Raw genomic sequence first — 23,900 nt, 5'->3', positions numbered from 1 at the left:
GTTTGAAATGTTCAAAACCAATGTACACCTTACTAGAACTGAAAAAATAATCTGATTTACGTCGCATGGGGAAGACCTTCAGACCAGCTACATTTTGCAGAAATCTAAACATAAGCTACTTTAAACTACTTGTAACTACTGCAACTTTGAGATTTAAACGGATCCGTGCAGCACTGAGCCGCTCACACTGTCGGCCCGTTTAGTTTTTACTGTGCGGGCTAGATCCTCGGGACTAGGGAAGATTGACAGGAAGTGGTTGTTCATTTGACCAATCACATCACGAGAAGTCCAGCAGGATGGAGCCTGCAGAGGGGAACTGGAGAGGACTCTTCCCAATAGCACCTTCTCTGTTTGTAGCTACGTTAGCTCTGTCATTAAGTTAGTTGACCACCCTTGTTTTCACAGCTTGCTGGACGCACTAAAGCACTGGAAGTCTGTCATCTTCACTACGACACAGACGAGTAGAGCAGCCGGCGAACGAAGAAACATTTCGGGTGGATGATAGCAGTGGAGATGTGTCATAAGCTGCATTGGACACTAAGAACCTACCTGGCTACCTGTCTATCAACTGACAGCTGTCACCGCACCTAGCTGCTCAGCTAGCTGGCTAAGTGAGCTAACGGCTAACAAGTGTTTTTTTTCCGGGCTCATAGCCTGGCTAATTTAGCCAGCCAGCGCTGCTCTCGGTTCAGAGTGGAAATCAGTGACTCCCGCAAAAACGTTAGATTTTATTTTTTCCTCAAGATTATTTGACTCCGCCTGCTGTTCAAATCATGAGTTAGCCAAGGAGCGTCGGAGAGCAGTGTTTGGAATATTTTGAAATCCAGCATTTCCTAGCATTTAGCTTGGAGCTAGCTAGCTGCATTCATTCAATTATTGAAAAGCTGCTAAAGCGTTAACAACAACACCTTAGCGGATAGGGACTGGGTACATCCAACCATAGTCTTTGTTAGGATACTGATACATTTTTGGACTTGACCTTGCCGTGGCCAACATCTGGGGGAAATGAAGAAATTTTTTGATTCTCGCCGGGAGTTGGTGAGCTCTGGGCCTGGTTCCGGAGCCGGTGGAGGAGGCGCTGGTTCCGGCGGTGGTGGCAGCTTCATCGGACGGGTCTTCACCATAGGACGCTATCAAGTGACCGTCGAGGAAATTGTCGCAGAAGGTGAACTATAGCTTTCTGTTGCGTGGATTGCAAACTTGTAACACAACCACTTTTACCCAGATCCACAATCTGAGTTTCACCACATTGTTGTGAGGATGGAGAGTCAAGTAACATAAAATGAGTGGGCCTGTTTTGTTGGATTGTGGCCCAGCTACATTACCAACACTATCACCTTTATAACATGTTATTGGTGGGATAGGCAGCGGTTGACACAAGGCTATAGCAGTTACACTATCAGTTGTGGCCAGCTCAGGCTGCTATTTTGATGTTCATTTACTTGTCAGGACGAATTGTTTCAGCCACACTTTTCTTTTGTGGCCTGAGTTTGGTTGCTTCTGTGCAATAAACATAAGAGTGGGAAAGAAAAGATTTCAAGGTTGAAAATTCAAATGTGAGAGAAGGTGTGTTATAAAACTGTTTATTTAGATTGTCTTCTCTTTGCATGACTTCACTCTTTACCTCAAGGCTGGGAGGAACATGGTATGACTGGATTTTCTACTGTGTTGCAAAGGACCAATGACAAACTGAGTCATCTGTCTTGATATTTACACAGGGAGTGACAAATCTCAAATGTAGATTCAAGAAGTTTGGATGAACAATTTGTTGTTTGTTAGAAGGTGGGAATGGTTACTAGGATGTACAGCCACATAAAACATTAACTCCTGACAAGGAGGGGCTTTCCCACCTAATTTCGTATTATACTGGGGGCTCAGACCTTAACATGTTAAAAATATCTCATGTTGATAAGCTGCAGGGGAATCCAAATCGTTAAGTTCAAGTGTGAGAAATGTTTTGTTAACATTTAGGGTAGACTAAGGTAGACCAGAACATAATTAATCAGGCTTTGTGATGAGCGTAACAGGTTCCCTATGGTCATTTGTCTTTGCAATGAGAGTCTTCCATGCTCTGTTAGGTAAGAGCGCCTGTTACTAAAAAATAGATGAAAGACGACTGATTAATTCATCAGTATTATAGATGGCCACCATCTGTTTGACCACACCATGGCTTTATGAATGGGTTAGACATCTAACCTCTGTCCTGCCCTGCACTGTGAGTGAGGACTATGGTAGTTTTCTTATAAGTTCCGGATAAACTTTTGCCTTGATGCAGACACTCACTTGAGAGAGGCACCTTTCGGATTGGTTATTATTTTGCCTCATAAACAGGATTTTGTGCAGACAGTAAAAATTAATACTTTCTCCAAGATTCTAAATCTTTCAGAAAACGCTAGTTGTAATGTTTTTCTAGAGATGATATTTTCTTGCTCGGGCAGTGGACCTACTGCTTGCAATCTGACTCCCTCCAGTGTCACCAGACCTATTTATTCAGATGGTTTTGGTTGTAGCCTGGGCTGTTAGTTTCTGTAAGCTTGCTGCTCCATTTGGAAATGATCTTTTTTGCCTCTGCCTCCTCCCTTTGTTGTCATTGTTGAACTCTGTTGCCTTTAGCTGCAATAAACACACTTTTCATGATATAAAGAGTCTATAAAAAGTCTCTATACTGGCTCTTGTAGCCGAAGGCCTACAGTTACATGCTGGGAGTCATCTCATTTTTGTAGTTTTTTATTTTAACCATTTGGGTTTAAGTCTGTGATTTCTTCTCAACCAATTGACTGAGGATTTTCTTAGACAAAGCTTTATGTCTTTACGGTCAACAAAATGTTTTTTCTTTTTTCCATAAAGAGTATGACATGTGACATATGTAACATATTGCATTGTGACAGAGAACACTACATAACATCATCTGTAAACAAAATCATCCAGTTTTCAAAGCTAAAACTTTGTAAGTAAGACAATTTGTCCATGCTTATTTTGTCTCCTGTAGATCAGTTGTGCTATTAATTCTTGCCGTCATTGCAGTGTCGTGTAACCTCGCAGAGCATGTTTGTAAACAGCATAGTAGTCGTGAGGACATGTGCTGTGTTTAGTCTAAAGCCCAATGTCCAAGTTGCATTACACTGATGACAAATGATGAATGAACACTGTAACCATTCACTGAGCGTTTCATAGCGGTGCCTAAAGGTGTATTTTTGTGCGCATTTGCATTAGCGTGTATGCATTAGCGTGTATGCATAAACTAGAGTGGTATAATCCTGACAGTCAGTTACGTCAAAGGGGCAGTGGCTATTTGTAGCTGTACTTACAGTTATTTGGTCACACTGTCTACTGAGATTGTAGACCACTGCTAAATGTTGCTTAAGAAGGCTGCTAATCCTTCTCATTTCTTACAGGCATCTCAGATTAGACTGTGCGAGACAACAGGGGTTCAGCTTTCTGAACTCTGACAGACCACACACACATATAAGACCCATGTCTCATGTGCTCAGGAAGTGTGTTTCTCTTCGCTCTGTATTCAGACTCTGTGTTATTTACTCCACGTCTCAAGCACATTGCTTCTCTGTGTCTTGACTTATGACTAGTTACTTAGCCAGCCTGTGCTCTGCCAGTAGTACCGTGTGTGTTGGTGCAGCATCCCTTTGCAGATTTTTGCACTTCAATGTGAAATGTCCGATCATTGAGTTTATGGTTGATGACATCAGTAAATGTGATTTGTTATCACCCACAATGACCAGGCTCCACACTGTTACTGAAACACACATGATTTCAAAGTGGGCTTATTGTATTTATTGGCCTATTTAGGAAAGCCTGTCAAAAAACTCCTATTGTCTTTTGTACTTCATTCATTTAGAGATCACAGTGATGTAGCCTAATGCAGATATAATCAAACATCAACCAGACCGATCACATGGAACTGTCCTTGGCTTAGTGATGCCAGCTGGATGAGTCAGCCCAGTGCATGGCATTAACACAAGCTGTGAGATAGAAAAAACTGTGATCAGAAGAGCTACAGTAACAACAAAATGCAAGCCTTTAATGTGAAAGTAGCTAGATGCTCTCGATATAAAATTTAGAGAGTGCCAAATGAAAGCTGAGGCTAGTTCATATTTAGAAGTCAATGAAGATAAAGACTTGGTGTAATACAGCTGTCCACATTTTCACCAATTTTCTCACCAATTTTATTGTGTATTTTCCAATACATAATTTGTACTGTACAATAATAGAAATATCCATGCATATCTGTTGAAAGATACATTTGCTATATTTATCGTTGTAGTTGTTGGTGGTTTCAGTTGCTATTGATGGACACAACCATCTTATGGTGTTTCTTATGTGTCAGCATCACTCTGACCAAAGGTGGGATGATGAATTCTCTCACTTCCTGTGTCAGTTTTGTCGACTTTTTCCATCCTTCCCCCTCAGCACAACTGCTGACTCACACGGTGCTGTTTCAAGCTCCTCTTACCAGTTTTCCAGTCAGCCTTGCACTGCATGCATATAGGCACTTCTTTCCTTGCCTCATGACTATGTTAACATGAAATATGTACAAATATATTAGTTTAGCAAACGCCAATGACATTACTCCATCAGTCAGCCTCAGCTGCTAGTATTAAGAGATGTGTGATCTGGTTTACAACACAACTGAGGGGGGTTTGGCTAAAAGTTGTTTTTAAAAAAATGTAACTTTAGTATCTATGTTTCTGTCAGAATGATCTTTTAATGACCTACAATCTTTGTTCAGGAGTCTTTCTTGGTTACACTAGAGGAGATCTATATAATATCAACAACTGACAGTGACTGTAGTGAAAATTGAAATTAACCCCTTATTAATATCACTTCACTTCTTAAATGTAAAATCAAAAAAACAATATAACAACATACAAACAATATAACCTTATGTGACTGTCCCTGTTGCTTAAAGTTCATAATGCAATTACAGAATTATCATTATTATTATTAAGTTAGTTTTTCGACTTGAAATGTATGTGTTCATTCTCTTTTCTTTATCCCTCTATTCATTTGCAGGGGGTTTTGCCATAGTTTTTTTGGTGCGGACTCATCAGGGCTTACGTTGTGCACTAAAAAGGATGTATGTCAACAATGAACATGATCTGCAGGTCTGCAAACTTGAGATACAGATTATGGTGAGTAAGATAGTCCAGTAACTGACTGCTGAGTTCAGCAAACTACACTTACTAGGAAGTGGTCTTTTATGAGTGGAATGTGTTGAAATGAGTGGAATTACAGGCATAAGGAAAAAATTACTGTAATATAACTAGATAAATAAAGAATTGACATTCACATATTTTCTTTGATTTTCTGAACTTTTTTGTCTGAAGTCTTAATGCTTGAAGTCCTATGTACTTCAAGTACAAACTCTGAGAATTATCTGAAAATACTCTTTGACCCAGGAATAGTGATGGCAGTGGAAGGGAGCTCAAGGGTTGGTTTGTAGGTAACACCCATGTAACGTAAGGAATTCAGCTGAAAATGTTGAATTGGCACTTTGCCATCTATACTCCCTTGCTCATCCATTTCCCAACTAAAGTCCTTACTGTAAATTAAACTAAGCAGTTCCAGCAACCACACCCTGGGTGGCAGGACTATTACTAGATTGTTATCATTATTACTTCCAGACCTTTGGATAGAAATAGACTTAATAGTTAAAAAGCATGGATATATTTTGTAATTTACCAAGCCAAATGTTTTTGGACTGTAAAATCTGTGAAAACTGTATCTCTGTGTTTTGTCATTGTTGCTCTTTCTGTTTTTGTTTACACAGAGGGACCTAGTGGGCAACAAAAACATAGTTGGTTTCCTGGACTCCAGCATAACTGCAGTTGGAGCTGGTGATGTCTGGGAAGTCCTAATCTTAATGGACTTCTGCCGAGGTAAATTGGTCCACCACCCACCCACCCCCCACCCACCCCTTGCGCCTTCCTGTCTCTGTTGAATTCAAAGCTCCATCACCATCGGCTTCTCACAGCATCCTGTTCTGTTCAAAGGCAAATGTTCAATGGACAGTTGTCGTGGTCGATAGAACTTATGTGTCAGTCGATACATTACTGAGTGGTGTTGTTAATAGAAAGTTCAAATATTAACATTACTGTGTAGTTGTTGAAGCCTCTATAGAGTAAAGTTGACAGAAAACAAAACTCTGTGAAAGAGTTTTGCTGAATGTACGCTTTTGTATTTATTATAGACGTTAAAACAATTTTAAGAAATCATTTTATTACTTGCTATAACCTCCAAACAGGAAATTACATGTAAGTTAGTGATCTGGTTGTGGCAGTGTTTATGTGGTTGTTCACTACTTTTAATAGTCTCTTAGTTGACCTATTTATTTTATGTAGGTGGGCAGGTGGTTAACCTAATGAACCAGCGGTTACAGACAGGCTTCACTGAACCAGAGGTGTTACAGATCTTTTGTGACACATGCGAGGCGCTCGCTCGTCTCCACCAGTGCAAAACTCCAATTATCCATCGAGATCTCAAGGTAAGTTTAATTCATTTCCCAATATGCACATACTACAACTGCATAAAGCTAGGTAACTGATAGCCACACAAATTATTAAGAGTAGGAAATCTATTGTGACATTGTTGTTTACATAATCCATCAGTTCTTACAAGTCTCATCTTGATTCCTCATACAGGTGGAAAACATTCTCCTGCACGATCGGGGGCACTACGTGCTCTGTGACTTTGGAAGTGCCACCAACCGCTTCCAAAACCCTCAAACAGAGGGGGTGCCAGTTGTAGAGGAGGAAATCAAAAAGTGAGTTTTCTTTATACTTTCTTTATATCCTTTTTATCTAACTTTAAAGTTCAGAAGCTCACTGGTCTTCTCTCAAAACCAGGTACACTACTCTGTCATACCGTGCTCCAGAGATGGTCAACCTCTACGGTGGAAAGGTCATCACAACAAAGGCAGACATTTGGGTGAGAAGGACTGTGTTCATTACTATGCTACATTATGCTCACTATAGGATCACATAAATTGACTATCTTAATGACATGCTGGATATAGTGTGTTGATTTTCTTTTCTGTATAGGCAATGGGTTGTCTACTCTATAAGCTGTGTTACTTCACACTTCCTTTTGGGGAGAGCCAAGTGGCTATCTGTGATGGCAGCTTCACAATCCCAGACAACTCCCGCTACTCCCAGGACATGCACTGTCTCATTAGTGAGTAGCCTTGATCATCAGATTATACTCACTGTCCTACTTACTGCATATCTACCCTGTAAATGTGCAGTTAACTTTGTCTATGAATTTCCATGTTTCTGACTCAAAATAAATTTTACTTCTCAGGATACATGCTGGAACCTGACCCAGATAAGAGACCAGACATCTACCAAGTATCCTACTTTTCCTTTAAACTGGCTCGACGAGAGTGTCCAGTCCCAAATGTACATGTAAGTCAGCATGGCCAGAGGAAGGACAGGAATTTGAGAGAAGAATATACTAAAGGGTTAATGGTTGATAATGTAGGCCTTGTTATATATCTCGTGTATGATGGTTTCAGCTGTCTCCTTGCTTTCCAAAAAGAACACAGTTCGAGGCCATAATGATATTGAAGAGAAGCTACGCTTTCTAGCTTTTGCCAGTTGGCTGCCCTCCAGTCTTCATGACTTTTCTAATGTATTTACAAAGTAGCTTGGCACCTGAACGTCTGATTCAGCCAAATTCTGCCAAAGTATTATTAAAGTGGGCAATTACTTTGCATTAATGGAAGCTGCAAATCCATACTCTAGATTAGCAGTGACGCCCAAAATATTTTCTTAATACCTGACTGATATAAAAATTTTAAACTGTTTGGTTTGATTGTCTTTGATAAATTGGAAATCCTCTTACTGTTGTAGAATTCGCCCATTCCTGCAAAACTTCCTGAGCCAATCAGAGCCAGTGAAGCAGTGGCCAAAAAGAGTCAAACCAAAGCCAGGTGAGTGGCAAGCAAAGCATTTATTGTTATCATTATAGGACACTCTACCCTTACCCGTCAGTTCTTTCTTTTCCTTCCATCAGGCTTACAGACCCCATTCCTACCATGGAAACCTCAATTGCACCTCGACAACGACCCAAGGCTGGCCAGGCTCAGCCCCAGCCGATATCGGGCATTCTCCCCATCCAGCCAGCTCTCACCCCTCGCAAGAGACCCAATGTGCCAGCTGGAGCGCCCCAGGCCATAGGTATACATAGCTCCTTAATATCTCAATATGTCAGTGTTAAGACCATTGGTGATAGAAGTGTGCAGTTATGATGATGGTTATCCTGGTGATAATATACTAATATTTGCAAAAGAATGTATTGGACTTAATGAACTGGTCCAGGATTGTATTCCTGCTGGTTCAATGAACCTGTTCTTAAAAGGCTTTTGTTTGTCTTTTTATGAGCCCTCTGACAGTTTGACAGGACCATCCATCTGTGGCCCACTTACAAAGACAGAATAGATGGTGGCTTGATGTTACATTAATTACAGCAACATATTCCCATACGGCTGCACGGTGGTGCAGTGGTTAGCGCTGTCGCCTCACAGCAAGAAGGGTCCGGGTTCGAGTCCCGGCTCGGCTGTGGGATCTTTCTGTGTGGAGTTGCATGTTCTCCCCATGCCAGTGTGGGTTCTCTCCGGGTACTCCGGCTTCCTCCCACAGTCCAAAGACATGCAAAATGGGGACTAGGCTAATTGGATACTCTAAATTGACCATAGGTGTGGCTGTGAGTGTGAATGGTTGTTTGTCTCTATGTGTTTGCCCTGCGATGGACTGGCGACCTGTCCAGGGTGTACCCCGCCTCTCGCCCGAAAAGATGCTGGGATAGGCTCCAGCCCCCCCCGCGACCCTACTAGAGGATAAGCGGTAGAAAATGAATGAATGAATGAATGAATGAATATTCCCATACAGCTCATGCACTTGCTGCATCTCCATCTTATTAGTGTTTGTGAGATAAAATGTTCATTTATTGAAATGAAAAGCAAAAAATACTAAAGACACTATCAAAAACATCTAAATATTTAACTGCAAAATAAATGCATTCATTGTCACCATAAAATGTTGTTGAGTATGTCCTGGTTTTTTCTTCAGATGAAAGTAGAGACAAGGTTTAAAGTATCACTTCACCAAAATATTACCAGCTATTGAAAAACTGTTCATGTTTTTTGGAGGGTCCTTTTTGACATTCAGGGAAACATACAATTACACAAATACTTGTGCGTGCACACATGCACACACAAACACATGCTTTTACAATATGTCAAGAGTTTGTATACGTGACAGCTGGATTAAAACGAGAATCTGTGCGATTGTTATTTGCACAGATTCCTCACGTCTTCAGAAATGTGGGTGCAACTTTAAAAATATAATTTTGAAGTGATAAATGACAGTTTTTGTCTCTTTTCCAGGTGTTGGTATCAGTGGCCCACCTCCAGCTGCAGCTGCTGTCCAACCTGCTCAACAGGGCCCTGCTGCACAGGCTGCATCACAGCCAGGCCAGGCGGCCAGCATGCAGCCACAGGCTACACCGCAGCATCACCAGCTCCTCATGAAGCAGCAGCAAGCTTCGGCCTTCTTAAGTCCACAGAGTAACCAGCAGGTAGGCATCCATGCAAAACAAGAATGGAAGTACTGTTGTAGTACTTTACAGTACTGTAGCTGTATTGTGTGTTTAACTCTCACTCAGGAGTGCTATGTACACATGCTGAGACGTTTTCAGGCATAAGGGTCTAATTTTCAAACTAAAATCATTAACAGACCCTTTTGGGCAAATAGTTCCAGGAACAATGTTTGGAGATAACTTGTGGAATAAATGTAGCTTCATTCACAGAACATTCCTGCTTTCTTTAGCACAGACGTGTTTGATTTTCCACAGATTTCTACAGATTACAAACTAGACCAATAACGGAAAAGCAATGGCTTTGTTTGAGATATGATTTTATTCAAAATATTTGCAGGTAGCGTACAGGAGTCCATCTGCTTTCTAGAAAAGCTCTTGTAGCTGAAAAGCCCTGTATGTTGACCTGTGTAATTGACTATTTACAGAAGGGAAGCTACTTGTGGTGCATGGTGACACCGTGGTTGCAGGTGTTGTGAATGTATTTATTTTAATTAGCAGTACAGACACAGTTTGGATTATCAGTTTGTTCAGCTATTCTTGATTCAATTCATAGTCGTTGTCCATGCAATATCACACACAATGTGATACCACACGCAAACTGATGTATTGCGCTGGTAATGAGTCATAATCTAAAAACACTCAAACACGTTCTGCACATCTGTTTGACCATGCTATCTGTGTGGCTTTTTTTGTTTGATGTTTTCAATGTAAGTCTTTAACAAACCATTCAATTTTCTATGAATGTTCCTGGTTTATAGTGTGTTTTTGTAAAACCTGCAGTTAGTTTCAGTGAAGATAAAAATTCAGTTGTACTTCATATGTAATCATAACTGGTATATTTTGCAGGCCGAACCCATGCATTTAGAGTGCTCTGGATCTTGAAAGCCTATTTATTATGGGTTTGTGTGCAGCTCTCGTCAAATGTCACATCATCTCGTCTCACCTTCATTCGTCTATTTGTCTCTCGCTCTTTGTATCTGTCTGTCTCTCTTTCCTTTATTTTCTGTTGATTTCCACTGTGTGCTTATGAAAACTAAACACTGAGAAGTAGTCTAATAAGTCTGCTGTGCTTGTCAAAGAGGAATAAAACATGATAAAAAAATGTATTTAAACTGGACCAAAGTTTGAAACAGAGCCTTCCTCATGACTGGCTGTGTGGTATTCCTATGTAGCATCAACTGGTACAGAGCCTCCATCACCAACCACAGCAGCAACAAACAGCGTCTCAGGCGTCTACTGTGCTGCAGTCCAAAGCTAAACCTGTTCATCCAGTTGTTACTCTGCAACTGCAATACCAACAGCAGCAGCAGCATGTAGCCCATGAAACAGCAGCTCCACATCTCACACCTATCCCTGAGTCTGCAGGCATTGGTCCTGCAGCTGACCCAGAGGTTGCGGTAACATCCTACTCCTGCTGCCGTCTGCTGCTCTTTGGGTTGGGGCTGATTATTAGTTTGCCTGTAACGAATCACACCCAGATTTTTACTCTTTTCAACTTTTCTTAGCAGGAATCTTCTTAGAATATAAATGTGTTGATGCTGTGTAACTACAAATGTTCTTTAATGATGTCTTTATTATAAGAATGCCATTGAATTATTACATAGACACTGTATGAATCATGTTACAACTAAATGATTTACTTTAGCAGTCTGCACTGCTTCTTTCATACACCTACTGTATGTATTTTCATTTAACTCAAATCATGAGGTGCATCTGTTTCTGTCCAATCTTTATAATGGGAATACTTTCTTCCCTTTTCCATAACATAATTTTCTCTGAGTTGTGGTTTTGGAGGTATTTATGATACATCGTCGTCTTCAGATTTTATTTTCCAACTGATCTCGCTTGGTCTTGGGCTTTTTTCCTTTTATCTACTAAACAGATTCTCTAGCATCAGTTTTCTGTAGTCTCCAATTCCGAGCCTTTATCTTGTCATTACAGACGGCTGCCCGAGGGATTCACAAAGTAGGCTCCTTGACACCCCCCTCGTCGCCAAAGATGGCCCCTAAGAGTGGGCACAGACGCATCCTGAGCGATGTCACCCACAGTGCCGTGTTCGGGGTTCCAGTCAGCAAGTCCACCCAGCTACTTCAGGCAGCCGCGGCTGAGGCCAGCCTCAACAAGTCCAAGTGAGCAGAATTAACTCCCTTCAGTGATCTGAGGATGAACTGTCCTTTCATGGCACTGAGTGAGCTCAGAAGGCCAATAGACAGTCCATTCATATGACAGAACCCCAAAGGAGGATAAATGGCCCTTTTACATCTCAGAGAATCCAGCTTGAGAAGAATCACTTAATTCAGCCTTTAAATAACTCACTCTTATTTGCATACATCAGTAGTCCAGAGCCCACAGTCTTAAAACCCATGATCAAATTTCACTGTGCCCTTGTTTGTTTTTGCACCTCTGCACACTGCAGATCAGCCAGCACTACTCCTTCTGGCTCCCCCTGCTCGTCCCAGCAGAGTGTGTATCATCCAGGTGATGGTGACGCCCCGTCAACCCTCACTGCACCCAACACTCAGCCCAGCTGGAACCCCTTTGGGGATGATAACTTCTCCAAGCTAACGGCAGAGGAGCTGCTCAACAAAGACTTCGCAAAGTTAGCTGAGAGTAAGTTCAGCTTGTTGACTGCATACTTACACCTGCCCCATCCGTAAATAGTTGTGTAATGTAAAAATAATTGTTACTTTGCTGTTTGTCTGTGCACAGCTGCTGCACCAGGGGAGAAGATCACAGGCTCCAGTGAAAATCTTATTCCAGGGCTCAATGCTTTTCCAGGTAAGGCTTTGCATAATTCCTCTCAGTATGTCTCATTGCTTTACATACCATATGTTCCAGGAGTCTTCTCTTCGATTGATCTATCAATCATTTTTATAGCCTAGTCCAACCTGTTCTTTTCTTCTGTTCATGCTCTCACATTCCTTCATTTGTCCTCTCCCATCTGTATTCACTGTGCAATGTTAAGCTGAAAGATCTGCAGACATCATGAACGCAGGTTCAGCGTTGTTGACTGTCCCGGACCCTTTTAATACCCTTTCACTCTCTGACACCACAGGTAATTTTCTTGTCACAACATGACAGAGTACGAGCCATGCCTTTGATTCTCTCAGGCCTTGGGCTCTTGAACAAATAAATTCCTAGAGCTTACTGTTTTTATTTACTGAGGTAGTTTCCTGGACATCACACTTCCCAGAGGGGAGTGTATGAGTGCTAGTTTTGTGGTTGGGATTTGTACACAGTCCTATCTTGTTGACATAGCAAGCAGCCTCACAGTGGCTCCTTGTCAGCTCCCATGAATAGAGGCCATAGCTACAGCTAGATCAAATCTCGTTTGCAGATCTGTGCTTTTGCTGTTGCCTGGTAACGTGAAGGACAAATTCTCCTTTGTTAATTGGATTGCCTTACTGCTGGAGGAGCCTGCTTACCACCACCACTGAGAACAAGAGAAAGTTCAGCACACTGTTTTGTTAAAATGATGTCCCAGCCTTTTATGTTCTCCTCAGTTTAGCGTTTAGCTCTATTTGGAAGTATATGCTTCTTAGCTGTGTAACCTCCATTTGTGTAGTTGTTTAAGGTCTGAACTGAAAGGATAAAAATGTTGAGGCTGTTACATAATCAGGGTGTGGTTAATCTTCTCAACCCAGCCTAAGCTGTCTCTTTGACTCTCTGTGTATCACTCATTCAAATAGGATGCACACAAGTACAACACAGAAGCAGCTGAGCAGCATTTAGAGAGAGAATATTTGAATTTAGAATTAAAAAAATGCAGCGTACTGTATAAAGCATTTTGAATATCACATGTTCTCTATTGGCTTCAATGAGAGAATTAGCTTGGTGACATTTAGGATTTGTAAAAAGCTTTCATCAGTGTTGGCCTCTTTCTTATAGTGAAGAGGGCAAAAGGTCACATCTGCTGTGCCATTTTCTGAGCCAACACATTCCTTGTCTAAGACCCCCACCCCATTTTGACCCATTGCAGTTTCCTGTAAGTATGAGCTGCAGTGAAAAGTCAGTCATCTTTCGATTCATGCATGGACTGTATTTCAACTTCATCAAATCCGTAATTAATGTACTAATTTACAGTCTTAAGCTTTGCCTTGACAATAATTTTCACACACAGGGAAAAGCCAACTTCATAAAGATGTCCTCTGCTCATTTGTCTGCACTGGTCCAAAAATGAGTTGAGAGGGTTGGCATGTGGTCAGAGTCTAGTGCAGTGGGACAGTCGATGTCCACTGTGGAGAAGCTTGCTGATTGCTGTGGGTTGTTTAGATGTGTATAAGAGACAGGCATTAGTTTGGCATAATAATGTTGGTAACAAATAGTTTATTTCTCCTTTGAATCATGGGATTTCACTCCACTAACACATCTTGAAGTATACAGGTATGGTGTGCAAAACGAAGTAAACTAACACATCATTAAGTTATTTTATCACGATATCATAGCTTTTCACTCTGCAAGCAACCTGATTTTCAAGTCATGGGAATGTGAAATTACCTTGAAATGTTGATGTTTTGGTCTTCATGCAAAACTGTAACAATCCTCACTGATTTTGTCAATATATAATATTTTCTCCCATTGCTATAGCTTCATATTTCTAGTTTTTCTTCTTTTTTATTTGTATGCAAAATCCTCCCTCGTTGCCTTTTTCTGTCTGTTGCAATCTGTCCATTACCTCTCTCCATCTTCTCTCTCTGGCTTGCTCACAGAGAAGCTGATTGAGGGACTGAAGTCCCCTGAAACTTCTCTGCTGCTCCCCGACCTCTTAACCCTGGCCGACCCCTTCAATAGTTCTGCAGAGAGCTCCACCAATGGTATTAGCTCTGTTCTTGTCCCCTGCCTTGCTCTAAAATTCCCCATCTGCTCTGCATGCATCTTCTTGCCTTCCTTCTTCTCTTTCACTCACATGGTCATGAAGTCAGAAAGACCCACTGCAGAAAGGAGTAAAGAAGGCCTTCACTACTTCTACCCCCATTTAGACAATGCATTTTCCTCTTACATTACTAATAATTTCTTTGTGTTGCCTTTCTCTTTCCATTTGATGTCTCCATGTAGCAAAGGCTCAGGTGTGTGTGGATTCACTTATTCCTGGTTTGGAAGCCCCCCAGGCCCAGCGACATTCAGCCCAGCCAGAGCTCATCCCCGCCAGCATGCCAGGTTAGCAGCCTGGGCCACATAAAAGGAAATCTAAGAGCAATTTTCTGTAGCATTTTCACCAAAGAATAATTGTCTCCAGTTATGATCCTGTTCCCTTTGTCACTCGTTGATGTCATCTTGACCCAAGGTTTTTATTGAGGTTTTTTTTTTTTTTTTTTTTTTTTTTTTTTTACAGCTGCAGTCACTTTATTTTTTTGTGTGGAAAACACAAACTATTTTTCTCTAAGTTCAGTGACTGTAGCAGTTGCTTTATTGTAGCACAGTGACTTGATGTTTTCTAGGTGTGAAGCAGTCTATTCAATGAGAACATTGAACATATCTTTTATTATCAATGCTAATCTTGGCCAAAATCCACCTACAGTCTACATTCTTCTGTAATGATCAATATTAGCTGTAGATAACATGTAGGTTTTGAACTTGCTACCGCCCCTGACTTTGCAGCATATTTTCTATGGAATATGCACCAAGACCTTTTTTTAATGCTGATGATTATATGCTTTCAGCGCTAAAATAATAAACTGTCTTACTAACAAAATGCATTTGCCTCTGCTCCTTCAGCTAATAATCTTATTTTTACTGTGACCCATTGTCCCTCTGGCTTTGCTTCATCCTGTCATGCTGTCTCAGACTCTCTCACTGGGGAAGACACTCTGCTGGGTTGCGATCTGTTATCTCGTACTTCTCCTCATGGAAACCAGTCTGTTTCTGCTCTCCCCTCCTCCTCCTGCTCCTCTGCTCCTCCTGGCTCCGGCTCTGGATCCTGTCTGGAGGAGCTGCCGCCTGGTCAGACAGCCTCTGGTAAGACCTCCCCCTTGCAGCACCCCTCAGCTAGCCTTATGTCTGCCAAGGGTTTTGGCCCATGAAACCATCGCAGACCTCAGAGCATTTCCATAACAACAGGGCCTGTTCAAACAGAGAAAATAAAAACTTACACATGTGATACAGACATGGAATTAGACACATTAAATGCCAGCTTCAACAGACCCTTGACTCATTTGTAGAAGAGCCAAAAGCCACCTAAAATGCATGGCTTTTAAATACTGTGACTGCCCTGGCTCCATCTATTTTTAATCTACTTGCATCCTCCTTTCTTTTTGCTCTTTTCTTTGGCTGAGTTAACTTCTTTCCCCCTCCATCATTCCTTCACTTCCTCTTCCTTCACCGCAGACTCTGCTTTCCTCATGTCGTGTGGGGAGAAGGGCAATGACGACGAGTTTGACCCTATTCCTGTGCTCATCTCCAAAAACTCAAATCAAGGTAAGGTTAATAGAATCCCGAGATGAGCACTTACAACCCCTGAAGCCCAGACTGTGAGCCACAAAGATGAAAGATTTAGCCCCTAGTCCAGTCATAGTAGCTCATTCCTATGGCTGCTGATGTGAGAAGTCTTGTATGGGTGTGCTTGTCACATTAAGGCTTTTTTATCCCATCAAGCTCTCACATTAGTCATCTTTCTCTCCTTTATGTCTAATGTTATACTCCCAGTGCTTCTCCGCCTTGCAGGTGTTTGGCTCCTTGTAGTTTATCCTGAAAGTCTCCTCATGTTAGAATTGCATTCCCTTACTCTCCCCCTGTAATGATGCAGCTGTATAAAATAATCCCAGCTCACTCTCTGCCTGTTTCTCTTTCTCTTTCTGCCCCCGTTCATGCATCTCTCTGCTCTGCCATCATTATCCCCTCATCCTCATCAACTCCTCGCTTTTAATTTCTCCATACAACCTCTGTTAATGTTACTTATTCTTTTGCTTGTCTTTCACAATCTCCCTCGACTCTTCCATGTCCATCTCTGTCTCTCTCCCTCTCTCTCTCTCTCTCTCCCTCTCTCTCTGTTTCTGGCACGTTTCAGGTGGTCACTCGCGCAGCAACAGTGGCAGTTCAGAGTCCAGCATCCCCAACTTGGCCCGCTCCCTTCTGCTGGTGGATCAGCTCATCGACCTCTAGAGGGGGTGGGAGAGGTCGAAGGGGCAGTGTGCAATCCTAACGAAGGGACAGGGGAGGGTGGGGGATAGAGATGGGGAAGCAGAGGCACTTAATGTAGCACCTTATGAAGTGAAACAGTGGAGCCAGCATAGATCGGTTCAGTGGAACCTTCTCTTTATGTGCCTCAGTGGCCTCAACTCCATCTCTAGTTGCCTGATTAGCTGGTTTCATATATCTCTGCTGGCTGTTGACATTCCCATGCTGGTAAAAAATCTTTTCATTAATACCTGAGCATATCGTCTGCTTCTGTCCCGCCTACACCATGGTTTTCCTCATGCTTTCCTCATACTTGCATTAATATCCCTCATGAGTGCACTGCCATGGTGATCAACTGTCATCATATGCACATGTTAAAATGCTTGATCACAGCTGCATTGCTCTCACTTTGTGTGCTTGTTCAGGGTTGAAGCTTTATTTAAACAAGCCACCTTCAGGCATGCTCATTTGTGTCAGGGGTCTGACAACAGAGTGAGGAGTGAAAATGCTGTAGACCTCCTGGATAAATTGATGCACTTTCCTATGAAAGCTTTGAACTAAACTCTTGACCAAACAAAGACACACCCTGAGTGAACCACTGAGAGCTGTTTGCACGGATTGAACCAGTTTGTGAAGGGAAAAACATCTCAGCTTTTACAGATTTTTGAAACTGTTGTGGTTCATGGTTGTGCAATGAGAATTAGGCCACATCTTTCAAACATTTTGTTTGGATATGATCTCACTGCACATGTCGAGTCTGCACCATGTTCGGAAGTCAAATCAGTTTGATTCTGTGCTACTTTTCTCATATAGTATACAGTAACCATGTTTTTAACTGCTAGTTATCTAAGCTAACTTAGTACATGTATTAAGCTTCATAGGCTTCAGCATAACTGTATATTGTCACCTCTCTCTGGATGTTAAACAGGGTATTATTTCTCCCAAATAACACCTATAAATCTGTCAGTCCTGATGATGTCTTGAAATCCTGAAATTGGTGAAGTCAGTGTTAACATGGCTGATTAATTCGGCTCTGTTACCACAGCAGGATGCTTTCACTGTCAGCAGTATCTGTATCTACAACATATAGGAAGAGCATTAATGGTATGTGTGCATTTTATAATTACATATTTTTATGTGCTGGGTCATGACCTCACCATCACGTCATGATATGCACAGCAGAAATAAAAGGGAATGAAATGAGTCCATGCCAAAGCTAGTGGAAAGATTTTATTATGTGGTAGTTGTCATGTGTTGGTCTGCTCTCAGGATCAGTGAAGATGAGCAGATTTTTAGCAGCAAAGCACTGATACAGAGAGGGAGGTACACTGTAGATTTCATTGTTATTTTGTTTGTGTTTCTGGGCTGACAAAAAAGCTTTACATGAAAATCTCCCTCTCCCATTGACATCCTCCCTGTCTTATCTAGCCAGTCTGTTCCTGCCACGTACCTTGAGGTCACTCGGCCAATGTGACATTCATTTCAGCTAGAGGAGATATTCAGAAGAATCCATTATATGTACATAAAATCACTTTTCAGTTTTTTCTCATTATTGCTCATGTCAAAACTGGTAAAAGTAGATTTTTTTTAGTGTGTAATATTTAAAAACATTTCATCTATCATGGTACGAAAAAAATGTGACTATTATTGATAGTGCTTTAGAATGAATGTATGAACTAAGTACCATTATAAAATATGTAGAATTTATAAGGATATATAGAATTAAAATGTGTATGAAGCTGTATTTAAGAGTGCAAAGATGTTGACCCTGTGTCCAAAGTCCCTCCGTCTTATCGCTCCATTCACAGTCAAGCATTCAGCCAGTGCTTTTGGTTGAGATGTTATCATTGATACATGAAACAAAGTGCTTATGACTTACCTGACTGGGTAGTATTCTTAGCTCTCAACTTCTTCACATAGCACTGGTACTTGTAAATTACTGTATGTTACTGGGACAGATTTTATCCAACTGACAGTAAAACAGAGCTGATGACGGAATTTACTTCCTGATATCTCTGTAGCACCTTTCACCTCTTTCATTTGGCTGATGATTAAAGGAAGAATTGTTTGGCTTGGTAAAACAGCTGTTGTATTACAGTACACGTGTTCACAATAACTACATTCTCAATGTTAAAATCCCACTAAGTGTTAGCTTTCATTTTGGATTTTCTCAAGCCAAGGAAGGTTCATTGCATAGGCACACGGCTCTATTTAAGGTCCATATCACCTTATATATTTACATACATACAAGAAACAATGTATTTACCCTGATATGCCATCACTGGTATATATGCATAAGGTTTGGGGCATGAATAGTTTTCTCCTCTGGCCTGTATGACATTGTGAAGGGTGATCACAGACATTGACAGTACTGTTAGAACTACCGTGGGTAAACAGAGCTATGCTTTCATTTTATTTATCTCCGTCTTGCTCAGTTAAGTCATTTGCATTTGTGTGGATAATCTATGCAATCCTACAATAATGCTTCATGTTCTTATCAGACACTACAGTGCTGTATCCTGTAGAGTTCTTGCCTTGGCCGTAGAGTTTTACTTGTGTTGCTGTGTGAAACTAATGTACTTACTGTGCTGGTTGGGTTGAAATGGTGACAGGCATAATAATTAATATGTTTATATCAAAATGTTTGGCTTGAATTGGCAGCAGACGTCCATATGTCAAAGCAGGATCATTATCGAGTGTGTACTTCTATTTTTATGAATTAAGGTTAAAAAGAGAGACACTGAATAAAACGCATTAATGTGAATATAAATTAAGTCTCTTTGGGTCACATTATTTGATTTTTACTCTAAAGAGCAAAGGAGCTAGCTGACTTTATCGACAGTCTGAAGATTTGTTTTAATCGGCTGACAGATCATTTTTCCATCTGGGAACCAAATTAGATTGCTGATACTTTATGGTATCTTGTAATGCTTTTCTGCTTAATATTAAACCATTATTTAATGTGTGCTTTGCCTCTTGGAAGTATGTTTATAGCTTTTAATACAAGCATCATCAAACACATGTCTGCCTGACAACTTGTGCTGTTGTCCTTTTGAGCTTTCCTTCTCAGATTTAAAGGAAACTATCAGTGTTTTCTAGGTTTCCAAACCTTTTTCTCATCACCCCTCATATTGTAGTTGTTCTATGCTTCATGGATGTTAGTAGACACGTATTTTAAAATCACATTGTGATTTAAGGCAAGAAACTTTGGTAAAGGACTTTGGGTCCTCGAATTGTGTTCCTGCTTGGTAGGTAGTACCATAGATAGTCAGACTGCAGAGTCATTGAGTTGTATTGAGAAGGATGGATAGCTGTTATTCCACATGATTACATGAGAAGTCTCACTGACTGTTGTGCTTGGTAGTCAGTTCTGACCAGTGAGATGATCTCAAGGTAATTTATCAGTTTGATTAACTCTAATATTGGAAATGGGCTGTGGACAATTTAAAATACTGAGTGATGAGGGAAATTACTTTAAACAGTAAAACAAAACTGGTGTTTTCCTTTAATGGCTGCAACTAACATCTTCCCAAGAGCTGCTCGTTAACAGCTGCTGTCAACGCTGCCGAGGTAAGACTGATCTGTCTCTGCTCATCTGTGCAAACCTGTCTGTCCCTAACCACTTCTACTTTTGCCGTGAAGGCTCTTAGTCCTTGTTTCCACAGAACTACTGACTCCCTCTGAGCTCCCTATACCTCAACGTAATCAATCCTAACTAAAAGCAAACTGCTTCCCCTAACACAGCTGTGCTGAAACCAATTTGTGGAAACAAGGTTAATTGATGTTGTAATAGTAGAGCTGGTAGTCTTGTTTGTGTCCTGTGACTCGTTCAGACTAGAATGTGCCTGTATTGTTGGAGTCTTTTGCTGGTTCCTCACTGTTGGGTCGTTCTCACTGATGAGTGGTTCACAGATTTTAGAGATGATCCATTGGTCATACAGTATGTTGTGTTTGATTGACATTTGATGGCCTGCCAGATAAACAGGCAGTTGGACCTCAGATGGGAGAAGTTCTTTTTACTGAAAATATTTGCACTGCCTAACGTCTTTGTTCACCTTTGATATGCTTTTCTTTATCTCTGCTGTCTTACACAGATCTGCAAGGGGAGAGCAATGGCTACTCGGTGCTTGGGGAGGGACAAGAGACTGAACCTCCAGAAGGAGATTCTCAAATAAACGAGGGCTGTGTGCACTCCAGTGATGAAGAGGAGGAGAAAGAAGTCCATAAGGAGGAGCAGCAGGATGAGGGAACCAATGAGAGTGACGTAGCAGCCCATGACTGCAGCGGCTCCAGACCTCTGCTGATGGAGTCTGAGGATGAAGAGGAACAAGGACCTCAGTTAGCTCTCCACTCATCTCCGCACTCCAGCACAGTACCAACACAACCATCTACTACCTTCCAACAACCTACTCCAAGCACCTTAGCTCAGAATCATACCCAGCATGTACCCGAGCCAGCTAAGGGGACAGATGTTGCTGCAGATGTCTTCTCTACAGCCCCCTTCCGGATTGCGCAAGAAGAAGCGTCTGACGTGTTTGCCAATGCTCCGTTTCCTCGCGCCACCCTTGCACCTCAGCAGCAGCTCGACGTATTCTCTCAAGCTCCCTTTGGAAAAAGAAAGGAGGCTACAGGAGCTCTGCCTAAGACCTCATACCCTCATGCAGCTGGAGTTCATGCTGTAACCCCTGATCAAGGTGCGTTGGGACAAGTTCCCCCTCAACCATTCCGCCCTCAAGCCCTGGCCAAATATTCCCGACACTTTGAGGGACCTGTACCCCAGCAGCTAGTAGCAGCTCACAGAGTAGTGTCTAACGTGAGCAGGCAAGCCGCTGTGGCATCAGTCCCTGTTGGACCTCTTCACTCATGGACGTCAGAAGTGAGCGCTGTAGACCCCTTTGTCTCTGCACCCTTTCACCTCAAGGCTCCGCAAGAAAAGCCCTGAAGGCACACTCAGAGGTCAGGGCAGCGGGCATCAGCGCCACTGAATTATGCAAACTACAACAGGCATACTGCATGCTGTCACCAGCGCTGCAGCTGGACTGCAGGCCTGCATGGATCTCATTCTCAACTGGCTCCAATTAGATCTGATAGTGCAAGGTCATCTTTACACTTGAATGCTCCATCAGAGTAAGAAAACTGACATCCTTCCCAGACTCCTTGTCACTTTTTTATTTTATTTCCCATCACACCCATTTACCTTTTGAATTATCTTTAATCCTTTTGGTACGTACATCTACACATAGACGATATGGTGGTCAAGTATTTGATTGTTTTCTTGCCTACCTCAGTTACTTTTTGTGTCAGCGCTAAAACACCACAACAGTGAGGGAGTTCGCCTGAGGCCTTGGCAGTTTTAATTCCTGTATATTTGAGCTTTACTGTGAAACTATGATCTGACAACACCTCATTTCTCCATTGTATTAGTTCATAACTTCACAGAGGCATGGAAGAGGAAAAGACACAATAGAGCACCATTAGTGAGTGACACAGATCTGCAGTTTCTGAAAACTATTGTGAGAGTTTTGTGACAAGATGAGGAATTCATCTGTCATTGCATCAAACATGAAATTTGTAAATGGTCTTACAACTGTACCCTCAAAGTCAGATGCTGGATAATGATGCATAGATATTTCAAAGATGACATTTGTTGATATGAGATGGGTTTTTTTTTCCTCTCTCAATCCAAAATGTTTGCATTTTTTTGTCATGTGTATTAATTTTGGTCACTGTCCTGTCTAATGAAAATGGAATATCAGTGTTTGCTCCATGTAATGTACGAACCTTATATAAATGTTAGGCATAGAAAATTCATAATAGTAGTTCCTATATTATGTAAATGTATTAGATCCACTTTAATTTGTTTCTCCTTACTTTGTGAGATGATATCGCTGAAGCCTTACACTCTTACAGTACTTCCCTCCCACCACATCGAACAGTATAAATCACTTCTGCCTTTTGTGCCCTCCTGAAAAACTGCTGCATTTAGGCCTACATCATTTTATTGCACTTGCATTCAGCACCAAATACTTGTGTACAATCATGTACAACTTCCATTTGCTGTCTGCAGTATGCATATGCACCACGATTTCCATTTCATCTATCATAGACATCTCTGTAACTTCTAAATGTGCAACAACTGTGACTCACACTTACAAACAACCGAAGTGAAAACAATGCTTTTCCTGCAGTCACACAAATATCTACAGCACTTATGCTTCGCAGTTCCAGTCAGGGATTGTAATAGTAGTATATTGTAAGTGAAATGTTGAATGGTGACTGAATGATGGCATTCCTTTTGAATTTATTTCCATCATCATTTGGAAATATTTTATTATTGTCTTTGTGCTTTGTCAAATCATGGAACACTTTTTGGTTCCCACCAAGGCACTTTTAAGAAAGGGGATCCAACCTGTTTCAACCCAAAGTTTAAATCATGTATTCCTCTGTTGCAATGTAAAATCCTGTTTTCTTTTCTTTTTGACGTGTACAATCTTTTTTTTTTTTTATAAATGCTCACTTTTCTCACCCAACTTGTATACATGAAGGTTGCACATAGTCACTGACACAGGGTCAGGGTTCTCTAAGAATGGGTTTTGATTGTGACACAGCTGTAAAGTTTATTTTGAGCAGTGTTGCATAGGAAATCTTTGGAGGATTCAACAGATGATGATACTGTTGGACAAAAAAGGACAAAAAAGCACTCGAAACACTTGTTATGCTGCACAGCCTGCCTTTGAAAACCATGTTGTAAGTCATAAACAAAATATTAAATGAATGTAAAAAATAAATTGCAATTTTGGTAGTTATTTATCATCACTGAACGGCCATTTGTGAACGTAAACATTTATATTATTTATTCAAGTACTGTATCTTAATACAGTTTTGAGGCACTTATACCATTGTATTATGGTAATTTCTAATACACTACATTTTATTGAATGTTTTACTCTATTACATTTATGACAGCCAACTTACCAGATTTAGTTTTGTCATACATTCACCTTGACCAGCTACAACATGTGTGCTTATGTGTTCATGCAATCAACAGTAACAATCCAGTATTATAATAGGCTGTAACATGCAGCTGTAACTGTATTAATCATCATTTATATATATATTTATATATATATATATATATATATATAATTTCTTTTTTTTTTTTTTTTACATAAAAA

The 23,900-nt window shown here is 41.0% G+C and overlaps 1 protein-coding gene across 8 annotated transcripts; it reads left to right on the top strand.

Moving 5' to 3' along the window:
• Positions 1 to 292: 292 nt before the first annotated feature.
• Positions 293 to 23,513, top strand: aak1a (AP2 associated kinase 1a). 8 transcript variants are annotated; one of them, XM_023393896.2, is made up of 21 exons: positions 293 to 1,165; positions 5,029 to 5,147; positions 5,786 to 5,894; positions 6,357 to 6,499; positions 6,657 to 6,778; positions 6,861 to 6,942; positions 7,056 to 7,188; positions 7,315 to 7,418; positions 7,866 to 7,945; positions 8,029 to 8,192; positions 9,401 to 9,591; positions 10,785 to 11,003; positions 11,554 to 11,741; positions 12,029 to 12,222; positions 12,322 to 12,390; positions 12,578 to 12,667; positions 14,322 to 14,426; positions 14,668 to 14,769; positions 15,397 to 15,567; positions 15,937 to 16,026; positions 20,820 to 23,513. In XM_023393896.2, the coding sequence occupies exons 1-21, from the start codon at positions 1,006 to 1,008 to the stop codon at positions 21,665 to 21,667; spliced, it is 3,483 nt and encodes a 1,160-aa protein (XP_023249664.1). In that variant the 5' UTR covers positions 293 to 1,005; the 3' UTR covers positions 21,668 to 23,513. The 8 variants fall into 8 exon arrangements, with proteins under 8 accessions (XP_023249664.1, XP_087026419.1, XP_023249665.1 ...); XM_087170293.1 differs by lacking the exon at positions 12,578 to 12,667; XM_023393897.2 differs by lacking the exon at positions 12,578 to 12,667 and having other exon boundaries at positions 10,785 to 11,009.
• The last annotated feature ends 387 nt before the right edge of the window (positions 23,514 to 23,900 follow it).

This window comes from Seriola lalandi, unplaced genomic scaffold, assembly GCF_002814215.2.
Source record: "Seriola lalandi dorsalis isolate HSWRI2012SDOR001 ecotype SW California unplaced genomic scaffold, Sedor1 jcf7180002054945, whole genome shotgun sequence".
Taxonomy (NCBI): domain Eukaryota; kingdom Metazoa; phylum Chordata; class Actinopteri; order Carangiformes; family Carangidae; genus Seriola; species Seriola lalandi.
Note: the sequence above shows the minus strand (reverse complement) of the source record. Positions and strands in the feature narration are given on the sequence as shown.

Bases quoted from the DNA above. Each gene is read 5' to 3' on its own strand.
- aak1a (XM_023393896.2), top strand. From the start codon at position 1,006: ATGAAGAAATTTTTTGATTCTCGCCGGGAGTTGGTGAGCTCTGGGCCT. The intron at 5,895-6,356 runs GTAAATTGGTCC...TATTTTATGTAG, and splicing joins CTTAATGGACTTCTGCCGAG to GTGGGCAGGTGGTTAACCTA. The intron at 16,027-20,819 runs GTAAGGTTAATA...TGTCTTACACAG, and splicing joins CTCCAAAAACTCAAATCAAG to ATCTGCAAGGGGAGAGCAAT.